The following is a 22,159-nucleotide window of genomic DNA, read 5'->3' on the forward strand; positions in this document are numbered from 1 at the left end:
GCCTAGTGCTATATAGACACCTAGTGTCTCATCGGTTAAGTCGAAGTAAATTGGCACCCAGTACCTCATCGACTCGAAGTCAAAGAAATCTCTGAACTCTTCCTATCCTATGGCATGCCATCTATAGCCGACTCAGCCCAATACAGTTAATAGGGTTTAATTTCACATAATCACATATATACACATGAATTAAATTCAATTTATAATAATCAATACCCAACTTTCACATTAACACATAAATCAATTTCAATCAATTATCAAAATGTCAATTACTCACCTCAACACTTACCATATGCATTAAATTGAATTATAACAATTAACAACTAAGTTCGGATTATAGAAATACAAATCATGAATTTTGAGCTATTCGACGTTGATTTTATCCTTCCCCTTTTTAGTCAAGGATTTCAGTACGATGTTAGCTTCAAAATTAAAACAATTAAAATTCATCAATACAACAAAACTCAATTTCATATTAAATATTTAAATTTTTACTCAATATTTGCCTAAATTTCAATTTAGTCCCTAAACCGAGAATAATTTTTATTCTTTACAATTAATTCCATATTTTCATACAAATTTCACTTTAAACTAAACTTAACTCCCTATTTTCACTTAAACCCCTAAATTTTTACTTTTTATAGTTTAGTCCTTATTACTTAAAATTTATGATTTATTTTACAACTTAATCCTTTTTCATTTCTAGCTTAAAAATCTATCAATTTAATCCCTAATACTTAAACTATTCAACAATAACAATATTTAAAATTTTAATAATTGCTAAAATATCAACATGGGTCGGGTTGCCCTAGATACCGGGATTCCAAAAACATAAAAATTACAAGAAAAGGGGACTAAATTGACTAACCAATTGAAATTTGAAAAATTGAAGCCCTTGGCCGCGCGTTCTCTCCTTTCTCCCCTTCTTTCTTTTTCTTTCTAAATTTTGTATGTCTTTTTCTTTCTTTCTTTTTTTTTAATACTAATTTTGTTTTATTATACTTTAATTTATTATTATATAATATATATACATTTACTTAATTATTAAGATAACATATTTTAGCATATTTTTATAACATAGGTATAATTACTACATTGGCCCCTTTAATTTATTTTTAATCTATAATGCAACTTTCACCCCATACTCAATTTAGTCCTTATACCTAATTACTTTTAATTCAAGTAAATTCGCTTAAGCGAAACCTAATTAACTACACAACTAGCTTCGTAAATATTTATTAAAAATAATTATTATAATTTATTGTTAATATTTTAATATATAATATTAATTTTAAATATTTCTAAGTAATTAATATTAATTATTTATTAAATTTAATTAGAATATATAAACTATATTTAAATATTTAAATATAATAATTAAATATTTGTAATTAGATATTGACACAATTGTATTATTATAAAAATTATTTTTTTATTTTTAATTAATGCTTTTAACACATTTGTATTATTTTATTTTAAAATGTATTTAAATATATAACTCATATTAGATATTAACATAACATAGAAAACATAAACCTAAAAAATTAAAATATTACATATATTTGGATTAAAGTTTTAAAAAGGGATAATATTTATATACCAAATATAAATACTAAAAATCTTACAATAGCATTTACAATTTAAAGTGAATTCATTAAACTAAAAGTTATAGCATCTCTTATTAATTCCATTTCAAAACCACTTGAATTGTTTGATTCATCGTCATCATCACCATCATCGTCGTCGTCGTCATCATTATCACTTTCTTGACCATGTGTATTTTCTAAATCAATAATATTCTCCTATGCCCAGTTAAAGTCTTCGTATTCCATAAAATCTGCATCATTTTGACCGACATGTTTTCGGATAAAATTGTGTATTGTCATTGTAGCAAAAACGATCATCGTTTGCTTTTCAAAACTATAACTTGGCATAACCCTTAAAATGACCCATTTTTTTTCAAAACACCAAAAGTTCGTTCAATCACACTACATAGTGATGATTGCGAATGATTGAATATCTCTTATTTACCAGATACCGGTCTACCTCTACGAAAGTCAGGTAATTGATATCGCGGACCTCTACATGGTCCAAGATAACCTTTCATTTGAGGATATCCAGAATCAACAAGATAATATTTTCCTACAAGTCATAATATAACAAACAATTAATTCAAGAATTTTTTTATGAAAATTATCAATTAAAGAACTTATACTTTATTATTTAAAAAATCACATATAAATAAAATATCTAACCATTTGGTGGGTACGAAAATTTGTATTTTGGATCTCGACTTGCATCAAGAAATATCCTAGTGTCATGTGTCTATCCTTCCCATCCAGTCATGACAAAGGTGAAACACATATTAAAATCACATACTGCCATAACATTTTGAGTCGGGATACCTTTTCTTCCAATATAGGGAATTTCTTCATTTGGTGGAAGAATAGCGGTAATGTGAGTACTATCAATTGCACCTATGCAATCCTGAACAAATAATCATATTACTCTCGTGCATATTTTTAGTCGACCAAATATATTAAAATATAATAATATAAAATTATATTTTAACCTTCAAATGTGACATATATCTAGAATCATTACTTATTTGTTCGGGTATTGAGCTAAAAAAAGGATCTTCAGGTGCAATTAGATCAGTGGCCATCCTTGAAACTTTCTCAAGCACAATTGCAAAGTGTCGACTTATTGTTGACCCAGACCTTTGAAATCTTTCTCGACATTGGAAAACTTTTGCACCGGTGCCCAAGATGTATAAAAAAATTCCTAACATTTCACTAGAAGATGTGTTTCTTGAAGTTTGCAAGTTGTATCTTGTCTCCAAAACTCTCAACAAACTTGTGAATATCATTTTAGACATCCTAAAATTAACCATACAATGTGATTCGTGACCGTCAAGAATCTCTTGGATCCATATCTCACCTGATTGTTTAGAATCCATGCATGGTTGCCTCAATATATACTTCTCGTAAAATAATTGCACGGAAGAAGATGTAACAACAAATAATTGGTTAAAACATTCCATGCGTTGTAAAATCTCTTTCTTTTCCCTTTCATCATCACTTTCTTCATCGTTGTAATCCTCAACTATACTCATCACCTGTGAATAAATTTTATATCCAAAATCATATATAAACAACTATTGATAAAACTAATTTAGTATAAATAAGTAGAACATAAATTCAATATCCAAAGACCAAACATAAACAACTATTAATAAAACTAGATTACACATAAATAAGTAGAACATAAATTCAACATCCAAAAACCAAACATAAACAACCATTGATAAAACTAGATTACACATAAATAAGTAGAACATAAATTCAATATCCAAAAACCAAACATAAATAACTATTGATAAAACTAGTTTAGCATTGTTGTTTAGTCACAAAATAAATATCTCTGAACCCTAGAAGATCAGAAAATTTTCAACTATCCTCCATTTTCGTCTTAAGCCACAAAGCTCTAATCTTGGGATTAATTCATAAAAACATAATTCGCTTGTCCTTATTGAGCAATAATTTAAGTGCGAAAAAGTATAGCAGACTAGCTTCTTGAACTTCTTCCGACATGCTGTCAAGCATTTTGACTGCTTGTGGAATACCATATGGATCCATAACAGGAGTCAAACTAGATGTGGCTTGACTCATATTTTCAGTTGCATTGCATAAGTTGTCTATTTGGCTGGACAATCATGCAGCCCCTACATTTTGCTTTGAGGATTTCTTTCTTCCAGTTTTAAAATGTGAACTTGATATCTCAAGGTTTTTTTCTTTTTTGACCATTTCCATCAATTTGAACATCATTTCTCATATTTTCTTCTTCATTCTCTTCAGGTATTTCGTTGTTAACATCCTCAAAAAAAATCACTACGGAGTGTACCAGAAGAAGGTGCCCATGCTTTATCAGCTGTTGCAACTATCCCCATGAACATTTGGTCCAACCTCCCTTCGAATTCAAGATCAATGCCCGATGTTCTAAATTTTTGAGCTTCAGGCACAACCTACATATAAAATGATAGTTTAATAACAGTAATTATCAACAACCTCATAAATAAGAAAAAAAAACAAAAAGTATTCAGAATTATTAGTGTACTTGTAGCCTACTCTCTCACCAATCATCTGATGCATCAACGGTTATTTTTATAGGGTTCCACCCTAGACCAGTATCTTCGCCTTTAAGTTTCTTCCAAGCTTTCCATTCTTTTTTTAGGGCATTCCACCTATTTTTAAGTTGCCTTTGTGAAAAACCCTTGCCCTTTTCTTTCTCAAAGTTGCTCATTATTTTCAACCATCCATCTTTTGTGAAATGAGTACCAGACCTATTGCCTTTCAATATCTCTTTAATACAAATATCACAAAATATTTCTTTCAATCTCTTATCCCACATTGCTTTCACTTTTTCACCACTAACTTCAACCGCCGAAGTACTCATCTATTGTGTATACAAACAGATTCGTTTCAGCCAGTAAAACAATCAAGAAAATCAAATGTCACATAAGTATATTTGTTTACATGTGTGTCAAAATTTTAAATCCATATTTTGAGTCAAGCCGAACTTAAACAAACATAAAGTATGTTAATATCATGTTTAGCCCCCAACCCAACCATAAGCACCTTAAGATAATATGTAAACTCAACATAATTCTAACTATATACATGAACAAATAACAGTAAAAGATACGTATGTCATTATTCTAAGGGAAACATTTATTTTTGTATCAATTAACTATTTAAAAAATATTATAGAAGTAGATTGATCCATGTGGAATTTTAAAATTTTAACGAAAGGAGAATAAAGTTAATGATGCCTTGTTACAGTAAACAAAAATTAAGATTTCGAATTTTTAGTGTTTAAGTTCGAGTGCCACCTTATGTAAATTGTGTGTAGATATTGTTCAGATTTACTCTGATTTAAATCTTGCCACATTAAATCTCGATATACATGGGTTTCACTAGAAGTATTCTAATTTAGGCAAATTATGTCTGATTTGAGTTTTGTAGTGTTTAATTTTACCTGTAATGATTCTATATGTTAATCAATATGATCATAATTTAAATTCTTAAAAGAAAACCATAATGGACTAAAATTAGAATTAGATGATAAATAATAAAATTATTAGGCAATAGTATTATTGTATTACAAGGGTATTTTTATTATTTAATTTTGACTTTAATATCAAACAGATAATTAATTCCAACGAATTTTCGTTGATATTTAGTTTTCGTCATAATTTTTGTTTGGAAAGGCTTTTTTGAATGTGTTTCACTAATTTTTTAAATTATTTTTTTGAAAAGTTTTTTTATAAACGAATGTTGGTTTGTTCCCTAATCTTTTAATAACTTTTAGTATTAAAAGTTCTTATTACAATATTATTCTCGGTTTGACTGATTCTATCTATTAGCCCAATTTTAATTAAATAAATTCATAAAATTTCACAAAAATTAAAAAAAAAATCAATTCAATCACCGTCTCAATCAAATTTTTAACTCAATTTAATTAGTTCTGAGTGATTCCCTCAAAAGTCAATTCAAAACCAGTTCAACTCTTTGTCGGATTGACATACCAATCATTTGTTCTTAATCTAATTAATCCAACCAACCATTCCATCTTGGTTCCAACAACCAATAATATTGTTTTCTATAAATCTCTTCCCAAGATCCAAACTCGATCCCTTCTTCGCAGTGGGTACTAAGTTTATGTAGCATTTTATATTATGATATTCAGAATCCAAGGTAGAAGCAATGAAAGAAACATAATAAGCTCACAAACCTGGGATTTACTTTGTCAAGTCCAAGAACCAAGGGTAGGTAAAGATTGTGCCCTTTTGAAGTCAAGTAGTTTATTGTAGGTGAAAAGAACCTACAACAAAACACAAAAATACCATCCTACTATATTAAATTGATTCAAATAACATTCACAAATGAAACCTTAGAGCCAAAGACAGAACTGCAGGAGCAAAGCTGTCACTTGAATCACAAAAAGGTCAAGGGGAAATAAATTAAACCAAATCAATCATTTACAAAAGATATTGTACTAACTACTGATTTTATCAATAAATTCACTCAAAAATTCATTTTCATCCATAGAATAAAAAAATTTATAATTGAAAAAACCTAAAGTGTACTTGGAGACAAATGCAACTACTGATATTTATGGAAAATTGAAAACGCCAAAAAAATAAATCAAATGAGTTCACTCATATATACTAATTTATATAGTACATTTATTTCATGAAATCAATTGGTAGAAAGGAAACAAAGCAGGGCAGTGCATGGAAGCAACTTAAGGATAAAACTATATGGTACACAAAAAAAGTAAGTTTGTAATAAGAATGGTGGGCAAAGGAAGAAAGGTAGCAGCAAACAGCATTCAATGCAGACATGTTTGTATTAACTGCCATTAGTAAATGTAGGAATTGCTTGGTCTTAAAGGATTCACCTTTTTCCTTTATAAAAATTTTTATTGAAAAAAGAAAAAAACCCCATTTTCTTCCCATTCTTCTTCATTGTATTTTCTCCTTTGATGTCTTCGAATTTGGGTTTTGTATCTTTGGGGGGTTAAGTTGAATTTGAATTGAAAGTTAAGGGTTCTTACTCTAGAGATTAATTCTTTGATGAAAGCTAAAGCTTTTTTTATTTGTTTAATTCTTATCTTTGCTTTTTATTCCTTTTGATCTTATTAAAGCTCTGAGTGTTCAACAATCTTTATTTTTATTGAATGTTTTTAGGCAATAAAGTAAAGGGCTTTAAAAAAAAGTTAAAGCTTGAATCTTGAAAACCAAAAAACATAAACCCCATTTGAATGTTTGGTTCTTTGAATTAAAGTGCCTAATAAAAGTTTGGTTCTTGTGAAAAAAAAGAAGCAACCATTCATGCATTTTCACTATGGAACCAATATCTCATTGTACAGCTTTAATAGCAGAGAAGAAGAAAAAGAAGAAGAAGAAGACCAAAAGAAGAAACAATGGTCGTGGTTCTAGTTTATCAGTCCTTCGTCAATTACAAGAAAATAAGCTTAAAGAAGCACTTGAAGAAGCATTTGAACATGGGTCACTTTCAAAATCACAAAACATTGATCCATCATCATTAAATCAAGATGGTTCCAATGGACGGTCAAGATCATTAGCTAGACTTCGTGCTCAAAATGAGTTCTTGAATGCTACTTCTCTTGTTGCAGACCGTATTTTTTGTTCACAAGATTCAATTCCAAGCTTCAAAGATTCTTTTTCAAAGTTCATTACAGTGTACCAAAAAAGTTGATCATTTGAGAATGGAGAAAAGGAGAAAATATACAGAAGAAATAATGATAAAAATCAATCCCATAAGAAAGACAAACAAAAATATACAGAAATAACCTCATTTATACTTCACTTTTATAGGCTTAGTACTTGTAAAATTTTCAATTAGTTCTTATTAGTCTTTAATTAATTCACACATTAAATACTCTCGTATTAATTTTACATTCATATACACATTCACATTTACATTCACACATTTACTAATTTCTATTATAGTTAAATTTACATTTTAAATCTTACTATTTCACTTTTCTTATTCCATATACAATAATTCATTGTTTCACTTGTTTTTCACTTCTCTTATTTTTCATATCAATTACATCAATTTATAACAAATATTGTTTTTTCAATAGTATTTTATGTTATTTTTGAAGGCTTATTATTATTTCTTAATCTATAGACTCACAAAATTTTAATTTAATAACTAATTTTACTTAACAATTCAAAATCTTTTATAACTCTTTATTATACAATTATATCACACATAATTCACATTTTATTTTATTTTATTTTCTTCTAACACGTCTTATATATGTACATCATAAAAACATATTTCACATTTATTATTTCACATATTTCATACACAGTTCTTTCAAAACACATTTCACACACAAACTCATAAATTCACAAATCCATATTCACACATTTCATTCATTCATTTCATTTTTTTAATATTTCATTTACTTCATGATTCAATCATACATCTCAACACTCATAATTTATTTTATTTTTATTTTTATATAACTACATCACCCCATACGCGACCTGATCACTAAACTTGAGCTACAAAATGCCACATTTGTTGCTGGAGCTACGGCCAATTACAAATCAATTTAACCATATACACATGTTATTTAGTATATTACGCATTCACGAAATGTTTTATAACCATATTAGGGTCGTATACTAACTTACAATGGCTTCTTTTTATAATTCGAGGTCAAATAAAGACTAATGCGTAAAAATTTTAAACTATCGGGTTGACATCGCGACTTCGAGGGTTCAAACTTGCGACACAACTCACTGGCTTCCCTAGTTGAGACATTGATAGTCTGACGTCACATCGTGACTCACTATTTCCAGAAGTCTGTAACACCCTTCAATTGACTCATTAATATATACTAATAAAGAATATCATATTAAAATTTTTAGTTACAATCTCTAACTCTTGCTTTCTTTTCTAACGTTATCGGCACTTCACATGAAATTTTTACTTAGCTTATATGAATTTCTTAACTATGATATTAATTCACCAACACTCTTATTCTTTTATTTTGAAAGTAAACATGTACATATAATAATTTTCTTCATCAATTTATATTTAAATTAATGGCAAGTAAAAATAAATTCAAGAGAAATGACAATATTATTCTTTTATTTTTTTCTATTTATTTTTCCTCCTCCTCCTCCTCTCTATTCCACATCCAATATGTACATATAAAAGAACTTTTGATTTCAAGCATAGGATACATATATGTAATGTTAGTCAATAATAGATAAACAATTTATTACATATTGAAATTCCAATTGATTAAATTTTCTAATATCCAAATTTAAACGCAATCTATTATTTCAATATACTTAGTTAATACACCAATTTTCCATAATTCGTAGAACAAACCCTGTACATTGAATTTTACATATTTTGTCACACCCCAAAATATAGGGAGTTGATTGAAATAGTTAACCAAGAAATGAATTAGTTTTTATAGTTAAGTAGTTAGTGTACTCCCTAGAGGTTTTAGGTTTAAGTCACTCTCCCATTTCGTTTTCTTTTATTTTCAACAAACTATGATGAAAACCAGACTAAAACAAGTATTGTTAGGAGTAAAAATTTAAAAAGAAATAGACCTTAGGCCTAACGGTTAAGAGCATACCTCCCTCCCTTATTTACCCAAGTTTGAACCATTCCATCCCAAAATTCATTTTTTTTTTATTTTTGGGCCAAACCTTTAGGTTATTTACCCTTGCCAACCTAGGGTTTCCAAACTCTTCTTTTCCCAATTAAACTATATATTCCTCTTTTCAAATCCTAACAAGACTTACATTTTCTTTGCATAAAACTTTACATCTTTTTGCTACTGAATATTTTTTCTTTCTCAAATTAAATCATTCTCTGTTACCCGTTTTTCTACCGAATTCGTAATTGCCATCCATAGCATCCCAAACCTTGTCAAAGAATCGGTAATTACATCTTAATCAGGTGTTTAATCTTGTAGAACTCCTATCCATGTTAATCTTGTAATCCAATTACACAATCTTGCTTAGTTCTTGGAAAATCTTGAAATCAATCATTAACTCGTGTATAAATGTCATTTGAATGACCTAATTTAGGTGAATCGGGTTAGAATTGAGCATGAGGAACGTCAATCGGTCTCCCGGTGAAAGGTGTGTGTCCTTTTCCAAGCAAATTGAGAAAAACCATGTCTAGAAATAGGGTCACACAATCTCCCAAACAGACGTGTGGACCACACAGGTGGACCATACGGCCATGTGCCCTTCAAACCCTAAGCTAGTTTGAATCTCACACGATCAAGAACCTTCCATATTAGCTACAACATAGTCGAATCCCTCTTGTAGGATAATTTTGTAATTATCACACGGCCTGGCCATACTGTTGTGTAACCCTTCCACATGGCCTATAGCCTCTTACACAGTTATGTGACCCCTGATTTATAGTTTTGCCCATAATTTTGTGAATTATTGAGTTTAGCCCCTGTATGAACCCTAAACTATTTTTAGAAATTTTATTAACTCGATTAAGTCCTTGATATTATGAACATGCTAGAATTTGTGATTGGATGATTGAACTGCTACTGATTAATGATGATATGTGAATATATCATGTCTACTGTCATTATCTTTCTGATATACTTATATTGTTATTATTACCATTGTCTTATTGGTTGCATGCCTACTATCACTATTGAACTGAATACATGTTAAAGACGTATACTATTATCGTTGAACTGAATACATGTTAAGCATTCCTACTACTACTGTTGAACCAAATACATGTTAAGCATGCCTATTGTTTCTGTAGTGTACTATTCTATTACTAGCATGTTATACTGCATTGCATGGGGTGAGACGATTGAAAGGAGGAAGTACTAGCAGTTTAATAATCTGCAAACATTGGTGGTTTATCCATAAACTTACTAGCAATTTTCATTTGCAAACACATTGTGCATTCACAACCTACTGGCAGTGTATTAACTTGCAAACACTGGTGGTTTGTCCATAAACTTACTAGCAGCTTTTATCAGCAAACACGTTGTGCATTCACAACCTATTGGCAGCATATAAACCTGCAAACACTGAAGGTTCATCCACAAACTGGAGTGTCCGGGTTAAAAGAGTTCTGGGGAACTCTTACTGTGGACATTTTTTTGTTAAATTGAAATTGCATTGCATTGACATACGTAAGAATGCTCGAATGAATTATTAACTTTCGTTATACTATACGAATGTTATTGTACTGAAATTTGTTATATGTATGATTTGGTTTATGATTCTGCACTAACTTTATTATGATAGATATTACATTGAGCTTTATAGCTCACCCCCTATTTATTTTTATCTCTACAGGTAACCCACCAAGTTAGGATGCAGACACGACATACGGAGGGCTTGAAACTATTTTATTTATATAAAAGTATTATTAGCCTTATTTTTTATAATTCTTGTTATTTCGAAACTGTACTGTCTTATTTACATTGTGGCATGAAACTTATGCTTAGGGTTTATTTAGCGTACATGTATTTTTTTAAATTTGAATTTAGAATATGGTATATGGAATTAGATTTAGCTATGCATTAAATAATTTTATTTTAACTTAATTGAAACTAAATTGAGTATCACTTTTCTAGTGCTAGGTTATAACTAACACTGTGTTTGGTTGGGTGTATTGGCTAATCCCCCCTCATTCCTATGTTTGGTTCATGGTATTGCTAATACCATTGTAATCGGTTACTGATTTAATCGGTGGATTTCACTGATTTGTAATCCCTCCATTTTGCCCAGATTAGGCGCCGCATAGGTTTACCATCCCTGTTATACCCTCCCATCTGCTTCCCCTTTGTTTCTCTTCTGTTCCTTCTAGCCTCTGCCGATTTCCTTGTTGGTAAGTTAATCCCCTCCAGATTTCCTTGTTGCTGAAGCCTTAGCTGCAGCTTCTTCAAGCTTTCGAACTGCACTTTCTGATTTCCTTGTTGGTAAGTTAATGGGTTCTTCAAGTTTTCTTCTTTTATGATATTATTGGCATAACTGAGTAGTTTTTCCTTGTTGGTAAGTTAATCCCCTTCAGATTTTTTTCACTCTGCTGATTCTGCATGTAATCGGTTTCCCCTTTTCTGATTACAGCTTCTTCTTCATCGCACTGTGCCCGGATTTCTTCATTTACAGGTGAGTTTTCCATAGTTATTTTGTTTTTGGGTGAGGAATTGTTTCTTTTAATTCTTTTTCGGGTTGAGAAAATTGATAGTCTCCTTCCTGCATCTACATATCTCTTTGATCGTTTAGTTCTTATCTGGCTGATAATTGTGTCCCGTATTTTATTTTATTACATTACTTGTAAGCCCATTCCTGTCTCCCTTATGCCAGTTATTTCATCTCCTGCAATAGCATCTAGCTTTGTGGGTATTTCTTCCTTTGTTTTGCCATATTCTATCTCCTCATTTATGGCTTCAGTTCCATGTTTGCTTTCCTTGGAAGCCAATGTTGAAAATATAGTTTGAATTTTCTCCTCTGGTTCCTCATTAGGAAGACCCTCATCAGCAATTGTGTCTACTGCTTTAAGCTCTCCTTGTTCTTCTTTTGGCAAGCGTACCTCTTCTATTCTCTTTGTGTCAGAAGAATCTTCTCGGCTCTCATGTTTTATTTCAGCATCCTTGTGGATCTCTTCTTCAATATTCTCAATCGGGTTTGCAATTCTAATATTTTCACCCTCAGAAAGCAATGTGCAAGCAGAAATTTGAAGTTACTCATCCAGTTTCTCTTCAGTGTCTTCAGTTTTATTGGCTTCCAGTTCTGCTGTTGGCCCTTTCTCAGGTTCAGCAACCTGATCTTTCTGCATGTAAAGTGCATCAGCATCTCTTTTGATTACCTCCGCTTCATTGTTGTCATTAAGTGGGACTTCAAGTGCCAAGTCGGAGGATATATCTGCAAGCTGCCCCATCTCTACTTCTTTAGTCTCTTGATTGGCATCACCTTTAATGGTTTCTAGAACCATCTTGACTGAGGTGATATTCAATGTATTTATGAGCTCCTCCTTCACAGCATCGTTTAAGCTCGTCTGTGCTCTTAAGTCTGTCACAACTTCAATATGACTCTCTTCATGGCAGAGTTTCAAGTCGTCGATAATATCAGCTTTTTCTTCTGCTTCTCTATCTTCACTGGACACTTTTGCAGGATCTGTGGACTCTTCACCCTGCCTCCTTTCTTCTAATTCTTCTATAATGTGGGATCCTTCTTTGTCATGGGTTGATTTTCTTTCAACCTTTGTTTGTTCTGCTTCTATGTGCTCTCTGGACTCAGCTTCCTTGATACATTCAGTTGAGACTGAATTGTAGTCTTTTGCCTGTTAACACATAGTTAAAATGTTTGAGATTTTGACATATAAAAAGAACTATTTTAATAGAAGTATATAACTATTTATTAAGAATTACTAAGATGACCTTATTTGCTTCATCTCCTCTTGATACTGGAGGAAGTTCATTTGTACTACTTTCTTCCTCCATGACATGTTCTTTGATGGCTTCACTACCATCAGCTTTCTTGACTTCCTTATCAACCTGCCAACAATGATAATGTAACTGAAATGCACCTTGAATAAACATGAAGACAAAATATCTCTACAAGCTCTTTACCTTTTCAGACAAAACGACAAACTTGGTAACCTCGTTTTCATTTTCATTACTTTGGTCTTCAGCCACGGGTTCCGAGTCAGATTTGGGCTTTTCTTCAAAACCTGCTAGTGCTGGCAAAACATTCTGTTCAAAATTAATACATTAGTCGAGGGCTTGAGAAATCTGCTACTTAAATGAAGAGAAGCAATTGAATGGTGATAACTGATATGAACAAACGAACAAGATTAGACATACTATACAACTATGTTTTTCCATTATCGTATACATATGAAGTTTTGGTTTTTGTTTTCTATTGATAATTTGATTTGACAAGGTTCTTCATTGAGTTAACCATGTTCTATACTAAAATCTGAATCCAGTTTGTCATTAGAACGTGAATTCAACAAGTCTTTTGCAGTCCCTATTACATTTACATTTGCATAAAATATTATACTAACTTTGAAAGGAGGGTTGAAAGTAGTCTGACCTCTTCTGTTACTGTTATAGTTTCAATCCTGGAAATTGAAGCATGGCTTGGATCCTCAAAAGTTTTATCTTTAATCTTGCTTGGATTACACAAATTTAGCATTCACATACTCATGCAGCCAAAACTAGCGGAAGCAAGGTTGCTATGAATTAGTCATTGTTATCTATGGTGATTATTGATTACAATTTTACTAAAGAAATGTATTTATGGATTATGATTTATAAAAATATTATTACATTTTAATTTTTTTAATTGAATTGGGATTCATTTAATAATCAAAACACATTTAAAATAGTAATATAAATTATAAATAAATATATTATTAACTTCTTTTTTTATCGAAAATACAAAATTTTTATAATTTTCCCTCATAGAAAATTATAAATTATTTTTAAATAAAAATATAAAATATAAATAAATATGTATGATTGATACAATCAACTAATTTCGTAAAGTACTATTAAGCGAAAGCATGTTTATAAATAAAATTGGTTCTACTTTCTTTGATAGCAGTGGCACTAATAATGGTTCAGTTTATTTTCAAGTGTCGATGTTTTATTGATTGTAGTTTTAGTAATTTTAGATCTAGTGTTTCCTTTTTCTTTTTTTAGTTTCATTTTTTAGAAATTTACTAAGGAGATTATGTCATTTAAGGGATTGATTTTGTTAATATAAGGGAGGGCAATCAGGGATCTAGCTTCCCTTGAATAAAAATTTGTAACAATTAATTTTTATTTGATAATGTGTAATTGCAACTTCAATTCTTTGATAGTGTCTTCTAATTTTAATATGTTACATTAATGGCCCGTCTGCCTTTAATTGCAGAACGTGAGAGACGTAAAAGAATTGGTATTGCATTGACACTATGGTTGGAAATCTGTAGAATTGCGATTTGGTTCTTATTTAGAATGGGTGCCAGCCTTAGCCTACAGACTTATAGACCAAGGATTAGGTCATATACCTTAGATTTTTATGCAAAACGGGATTATGTGAAAAGGCTTGTATATGCTAGTGATGAGACTTGTATTGAACAAGTTAGGAGGAATAGAACTGCCTTTTTTAAACTATGTGAGATGTTAGAATCGATAAGGGGATTGAAGTCGTCAAGAAACATGCTTGTTGATGAGCAAGTAGCAAGTTTTTACATATCATATCCCATCACCTGAAAAATCAAGTTATCAAGCATCACTTTAGAAGGTCCGGGGAAACTGTTAGCAGAGCATTTCATAGTGTTTTAAATGCTGTCATACGCTTACAAGATGTGTTATTTAAAAAGCCGGAGCCAATTACAGCCGATTCTTCTGACACAAGGTGGAAATGGTTTAAGGTATTGGACTGAGTTTTATATATAGCTTGTACAACATTTAGTTGACTTAGATTTAAATTAGTATTCTAACTCAAGGTTTTGTATCATGTGATATAGAATTGCTTAGGTGCTCTTGATGGAACCCACATCAAGATTAGGGTGCTAACAGTTGATAAACCTAGATATCGAACGCGAAAAGGTGACATAGCAACAAATATGCTAGGTGTTTGTACACCTGAGATGCAATTTGTTTATGTTCTTCCTGGTTGGGAAGGTTCAGTTGCCGATGGACGGGAGCTTCGAGATGCCATTAGTAGAAGACATGGACTAAAAGTTCCTCATGGTAAAGTGTATAGTTAGAGGAATTTGAATTATTCATTAAGATCAAACTTTGTGTGCTGAATTAATCATTTTAAAAAAAATTATTTTATAGGTTGTTATTATCTAGTTGATGCTGGATACAAAAATTGTGAGGGATTTCTTGCACCATTTAGAGGACAGCGATATCATCTGAACGAGTGGCATCAGGGTTACCAGCCAAGTTCTCCGCAAGAGTTTTTTAATATGAAACATGCTTCAGCACGTAATATTATTGAAAGATGCTTTGGCTTATTAAAACTTAGATGGGGAATACTTAGGAGTCCATCGTTTTATCCTGTAAGGGTGCACAATAGAATTATTATTGCATGTTGTTTGCTCCATAATTTTATTCGAACCCATATGAGTATTGATCCCATTGAAGCGGAGGTGGGAGAAGGATTACCTACTAATGTGGTGGATGACGATGAACCGAATATCACAAATATTCATCCATCGGATGCTTGGGCTACTTGGAGGATGGAACTAGCCAACCAAATGTTCGATGAATGGCAAGCATCTAGAAATTAGTTAGGTTTAGGGACAAACTGAGTTTGAATTGATTTGTTGATGTTATTTTATGTATCTAGTATATGAAACTTTGGTGGTGTTTGATTAAAATTCTGTATTGTACTAAATTTTATGTATCTAGTATTGAACTAACGATATAATATTATAAACTGTTCACCTTTTGATTCATGATATTAAAAATAGTAAATATTGTTAATTTGTTTTTTTTTCTTAAGATAAATATGTCAGGTGTTCCACAATCACATGCTTCTTCTCAAGCTGCTCGAGGAAGCAAAAGAAAATGGGTTCCAGAAGAAGATGCAGCCTTGGTTTCTTGCATGGTGGATTTGCACAATGTAGGAACATTTAATGCTGATACCGGGTTCAAGGCCGGTTATTTGAACGAGCTAGAAAAAATGCTAGAAAAGGCTTTACCAAGAGCAATGTTGAAGGCGAAGCCAAATATTGAATCTCGGATTAGGTGCCTAAAAAGGGAATGGTCAGTTGTCTACGACATGCTTAATGGCCAAAACAACAGCGGTTTTGGTTGGGACGAGCATAGGCAGCTCGTTGTTGCTGAAGATGCAGTTTGGGAATCCTATGTAAAGGTAAAATGTATTTCAAGTATTTATTTGTTTTTTTACAAAACTTATAACTAATATGATTTCCTCATTTTTTTTAGAGTCACAAAGAAGCCTCTCAGTTCAGACATCGTTCTTTCCCTTACTACAACCAGCTTACTGCCATATACGCAAGAGATCGGACGACTGGGAAAGACGCTCAAACAGCTGATGATGTTCTTGAAGAAATACATGTTGAGGATGAACGTACTACAGATATGAATGAAGAGAGAAACACATTCTATGACTGCGAAGTTGACGTCTCTTTAGACGACATGGATGTTTCTGGTACAGATCCGTGAGGAGATAGAGACCAAGGGGGTTCCTCATCTTCAAACAAGAGAAAAAAGAAATCTGATGCTCGTGATAATGTGTATTCTTCATTTGATGAGGCTGCCACTTTGTTGGGGGAAAAAATCCAGGCCGTTGGCGATCAAATCAGTAGGAGTATTGCCTCCGAGGTGGTAGTTCAGCAGAAGTCAAAATAACATCAAAAAATGGAAGAGAAAGCTTCAAATTTATATTCAGCCTTATGGTCAATTGAAGGTTTAACCGACGATCAGCGGTATGATGCTTTGAGTAAAATTCCCGATCATTCAACTCAAATGATCGTTTTCTTTAGTTTACCTTCTGTTGCCCGATTGGAATGGGTCAGAAGATTTCTTTCTCACCATTAAATATCAATGTTCAAACTTTTTGATGTTGTAAAACTATATAACATATGGATTATGATTTACAATTTCATTTTCATCTAACCTTTTCTCAATATAAGTTAATTATGTTTATGCAGAATATAATTCTCAAGTTATATATTGATTTTAGTAAATTCATATAAGAACATTTTATTATTAAGAATTTTATGAAATTATATATCACTATTAAATTATATTTAATATTAATTATTTTAAATTGTATAAATTCATATAAGAAAATTTATTATCAAGAATTTTATGAAATTTAATATTAATTATTAAATTATATGTAATAATTATTATTTTAAATTATACAAATTCATAAAATATAATTTATTAGTTATAATTATTTTAAATTTTATTAAATCATATATTTTAATTAAAATATATTTAATATTAATTATTTCAAATTTTCATTTATAGTGTCATATATTATGATTTGAGTAAATTCATAGAAGAATATTAATTATTAAGAATTTTATTAAATTATATATTTTAATTATAATATATTTAATAATAATTATATTTAAATATGATTAAATTATTTATTATTGATATTAATAATCTTATTAAAATTTAAATAACAATAACAATAATAATTTACCAAAACAAATTTCTGCTAATTATTAAGAATTTTATTAAATTATATATTTTAATTAAAATATATTTAATAATAATTATGTTTAAATATGATTAAAATATTTATTATTGATAATAATAATCTTATTAAAATTTAAATAACAATAACAATAATCATTTACCAAAACAAATTTATGCTAAGGGTATTCTAGTCATTTTAGTTTTTTTCCATTATGCTATTACACCTCTATTCCATTCAACCAAACACAAGATTACTATTACGCCTCTATTCCATTACATTCAACCAAATAGTTGATTTGCTATTACACCTCTAATCCAATACAGCGAACCAAACGCACCCTAAATTTAAAAAAAAACCTAAATAAATTAGGAATTAGCTAAGTTTTCAAAGGTAATCACCGTTTCAAGAAAAATGTTAAACTTAATTGGTTTTACCAATACAAAGGAAAATAAACTCAGTTTTCTTCTAAAATAAACAAATATTTTAAAATGATTATTTTAATAAAAACTAGATAGCTTACTGGGCCATTTCGGTTGTCAGTGTAATCTTTCAAATTCGGGCATCTAGGCTGAGTTGGGGAGGTTACAATTGGTGGTATTAAAGGTTAGGTTTTCTAAACTCAGACTGTGGAAATTGAATGAGTTTGCATGCATGTCATAAAAAGAGGTATTTTGGGAATAACCATGCCACAAGTTTTTGAAAATTAATTTTCTGCAAAAAATTGAATATGAGACTCCGATGTTGGTCCTACTTTAGTTACTCTTACTTTAGATAAATTGTAAAACTTAGATTATGAACACTTAGGAGAAACAACTATTGTTTGAATTTTGTTTGAAAACTGTAGATATGCTTTAGATTTTAAGCCTTCAAAAGAAACACTATGAACACTAAGGTAGACGTGGTAGGGGTAGGCCACGTAGGGCTGGACTTGTAGAGCCGCCCACTATTCAGAGAGAAAACCCAATCCCTAAAGAGGAATATGTTGAGAACTCTACCACCAATGGTGGTGGAGGCTATGAGAACAGGGACGACGCAGTGTCGTAGGCAATGCTGAGGGTGTTACAAAGGGTTGTTAGCGCCTAAACTGGATCAGTGAGGCATTGATCTGTTGCTGAGAGACTCCAATTGAATAGGGCAAAAACATTCAAAAGCATTGCTGGAATGACTCCTACTATGGTTGAGTACTGAATGGTGTCGACGAAAAGGATTTTTGAGAATTTAGACTGTATTCCGGAGCAAAAGTTGAAGGGCACTGTGTACTTGTTAAGGGAAGAAACCTACCGTTGGTGGCAGTCTGTTGTAAGGGGTATACAGGCTGAACATCTAACCTGGAAATACTTTCAAGAGGCCTTTCAAAAGAAATATGTGGGCACTAGGTATGTGGAGGCCCACAGACTCGAGTTTACCTAGCTAAAACAGGGAGATAAGACTGTGTCGGAATACAATGGTGAATTTTTTAGGCTTAGCTGTTATATCTAAGGAATGGTAGACATGGAGCAGGACAAATGCATGAGGTTCAAAAATTGGCTGCTATTTGACCTCAAAATATAAGTTGCTCCACACCAAGAATAGGTGTTTAAGATCCTAGTGAAGAAAGCCAAAATTTTAGAGAAGATTAAACTAGTAAAACATAAAAAAATGGGAGAAACGTAAGGTCTCGATTAAGAGAGATTCTGGTTCAACTGGTTTAAACTCTCATCCTATAAAACGAGCCAAAGAGGGTAGACCACAACAAGGGTTGCCATGACTAATTCTAAGGGTAGGACTCGCAATTGTTTATACGGTAATAAACGCAATATGGGCGAGTACTGGAAAAAGTTAGGTGTTTGTCTGATGTGTGGATCGACAGAACATATGGTGATAAATTATCATCGTCGAGTCGAGAAGGTGCAAACTATGGTACAAAATCAAACCCAAAATTAAAAAACGGGTTAGTTGCCTCTAAGGGGTTAAGGTTAAAATAGGGTCGTAAATATTATAGCAACTGGCGCAAACCAAACTGAGGCTAGACAACCTTCCCTTATTTATGTCGTTAGAAGACATGAGGATAGAGATGTGTCTGATGTTACCACTGGTATTTTTACCATTCATTCAGTTTCATACTTTACCTTAATAGACATAGGATCCACCCATTTGTATATTACTTGTAATATGTCTGATAAAATGGGTGTTGGGGTAGAGGAAACCACTATTAATGTTACTGCAATAAGTCCCTTAAGACAAGTGATTATTGTAAATAAAATCTATAGGAGATATCCATTGGAGATTCAAGGGGTAGTGTTTCTAGCAGATTTTATGGAGTTACCATTTGGGGAGTTCAACTTAAATTTGAGTATGGATTGGTTAATGGAACACCAAGTTAGCCTAGATTATGCCTCTAAGAGAGTAACCTTGAAAATGCTAAAGGGTAGTGAGATTGTTATGGTTGGGGAGCAACGAAACTATGTATCTAATGTAATCTCCGCTATGGTCATTGAAAAGTTAGTCCGCAAAGGATGTGAGGCTTATTTAGCCTATGTAATAGGTGATAATATCAATAGCTCTATCTTAGATAACATCCAAACCGTTAAAGAGTTTTCATATGTGTTTCCCGATGAGTTACTGAGGTTATCTCCAGATCGTGAGGGAGAGTTCAGAATTGAATTGTTGCCAAGAATCGCTCTAGTGAGTTTTCATATGTGTTTCCCGAGGAGTTACTGAGGTTACCTTCAGGTCGTGAGGGAGAATTCAGAATTGAATTGTTTCCAGGAATCGCTCCAATGTCCATTGCTCCCTATCGCATGACATTTAAAGAGCTTTAAGAATTGAAAATCCAACTTCAAGAGCTTCTAGATTGTGGGTTTATTAAACCTAGTGTTTCTCTATAGGGAGCTTCGGTCTTGTTTGTGAAAAAAAAGATGGCTCCCTATAATTGTGCATAGATTATTAGCAGTTGAATAAACTGACCGTCAAAAATAAATACCCTCTGCCTAGGATCGATAAATTATTCAATCAATTTTGAGAGGCAACATTGTTTTCAAAGATAGACTTAAGGTAAGGGTATTATCAACCGATGGGGAAGGAGGCAGATAAAATCGCGTTTAGAACCCGATATGGCCACTATGAATTTCTTGTAATGCCCTTCGATTTAACCAATGTTCTGATCGCCTTCATGGACTTAATGATCCGAGTGTTGTATTCATCGACAACATCTTAGTCTATTCAAAAACCAAAATTGACTATGACAAGCACCACAGGAAATTTTTCCAAATCCTTTAAGAAAAGAAATTGTATGTCAAATTAAGTAAGTGAGAGTTCTGTCTTAATAAAGTTATGTTTCTGGGTCATGTGGTATACGCAAAGGGCATCAGAGTAGACTCGAAGAAGATAGAGGTCATCCTAGAATGGAAGCAACCCAAGAATGTTTTTAAAATTTGAAGTTACATTGGTTTAGCCGGGTAGTATCGTAGATTTTTTGAAGGGTTCTCTCTAATAGCTACACCACTGGCTAAGATGATGAGAAAGAATATTCCATTTAAGTGGACAGATGAGCAACAATCTAGCAGTTGAATAAACTGACCATCAAAAATAAATACCCTCTGCCTAGGATCGATAAATTATTTAATCAATTTTGAGAGGCAACATTGTTTTCAAAGATAGACTTAAGGTAAGGGTATTATCAACCGAAGGTGAAGGAGGCGGATAAAATCGCATTTAGAACCCGATATGGCCACTATGAATTTCTTGTAATGCCCTTCGATTTAACCAATGTTCTGATCGCCTTCATGGACTTAATGATCCGAGTGTTTTCACCCTTCTTTGATCGATTCATTATTGTATTCATCGACAACATCTTAGTCTATTCAAAAACCGAAATTGAGTATGACGAGCACCATAGGAAATTTTCCAAATCCTTTAAGAAAAGAAATTGTATGTCAAATTAAGTAAGTGAGAGTTCTGTCTTAATAAAGTTATGTTTTTGGGTCATGTGGTATACGCAAAGGGCATCAGAGTGGACTCGAAGAAGATAGAGGTCATCCTAGAATGGAAGCAACCTAAGAATGTTTTTAAAATTTGAAGTTACATTGGTTTAGCCGGGTACTATCGTAGATTTTTTGAAGGGTTCTCTCTAGTAGCTACACCACTGGCTAAGATGATGAGAAAGAATATTCCATTTAAGTGGACAGATGAGCAACAATCTAGCTTTGAAAAGCTAAAGGTCGTGTTAACTCAAGATCCCGTATTAATTTAGCCTGAGTTAAGAAAAGAGTATGTAGTGTACAACGATGCATCCTACACAGGCCTTGGATGTATGTTGATGCAAGGCAATAAAGTAGTTGCCTATACATTGAGGCAGTTGAAATAGCATGAGTGCAACTATTTGAATCATAACTTGGAGTTGGCAATTGTGGTATTTACACTAAAAATTTGGAGGCACTA

General features: G+C 31.8%; 1 protein-coding gene and 1 long non-coding RNA gene across 3 annotated transcripts; both read right to left on the minus strand.

The window, feature by feature from the left end:
- Positions 1-3,343: 3,343 nt before the first annotated feature.
- On the minus strand, positions 3,344-7,362 carry LOC107953184 (uncharacterized). 2 transcript variants are annotated; one of them, XR_005921281.1, is made up of 2 exons: positions 5,805-7,362; positions 3,344-4,024 (listed from the first exon to the last, which is right to left on the minus strand). It is a non-coding gene; the product is annotated as an uncharacterized lncRNA (long non-coding RNA). The 2 variants fall into 2 exon arrangements; XR_005921282.1 differs by having other exon boundaries at positions 5,794-7,362.
- A 4,922-nt stretch (positions 7,363-12,284) lies between these two features.
- Positions 12,285-13,297, minus strand: LOC107911356 (uncharacterized). Its single transcript, XM_041106530.1, has 2 exons — positions 12,997-13,297; positions 12,285-12,899 (listed from the first exon to the last, which is right to left on the minus strand). The coding sequence occupies exons 1-2, from the start codon at positions 13,156-13,158 to the stop codon at positions 12,300-12,302; spliced, it is 762 nt and encodes a 253-aa protein (XP_040962464.1). The 5' UTR covers positions 13,159-13,297; the 3' UTR covers positions 12,285-12,299.
- Positions 13,298-22,159: the final 8,862 nt, after the last annotated feature.

This window comes from Gossypium hirsutum, chromosome D11, assembly GCF_007990345.1.
Source record: "Gossypium hirsutum isolate 1008001.06 chromosome D11, Gossypium_hirsutum_v2.1, whole genome shotgun sequence".
Lineage (NCBI taxonomy): Eukaryota > Viridiplantae > Streptophyta > Magnoliopsida > Malvales > Malvaceae > Gossypium > Gossypium hirsutum.

Excerpts from the sequence above, each read along its gene's own strand:
- LOC107911356 (XM_041106530.1), bottom strand. The coding sequence starts at position 13,158 with ATGTTTATTCAAGGTGCATTTCAGTTACATTATCATTGTTGGCAGGTT. Across the intron at positions 12,900-12,996 it reads GAGGAGATGAAGCAAATAAG|GCAAAAGACTACAATTCAGT; the intron begins GTCATCTTAGTA and ends ATGTGTTAACAG.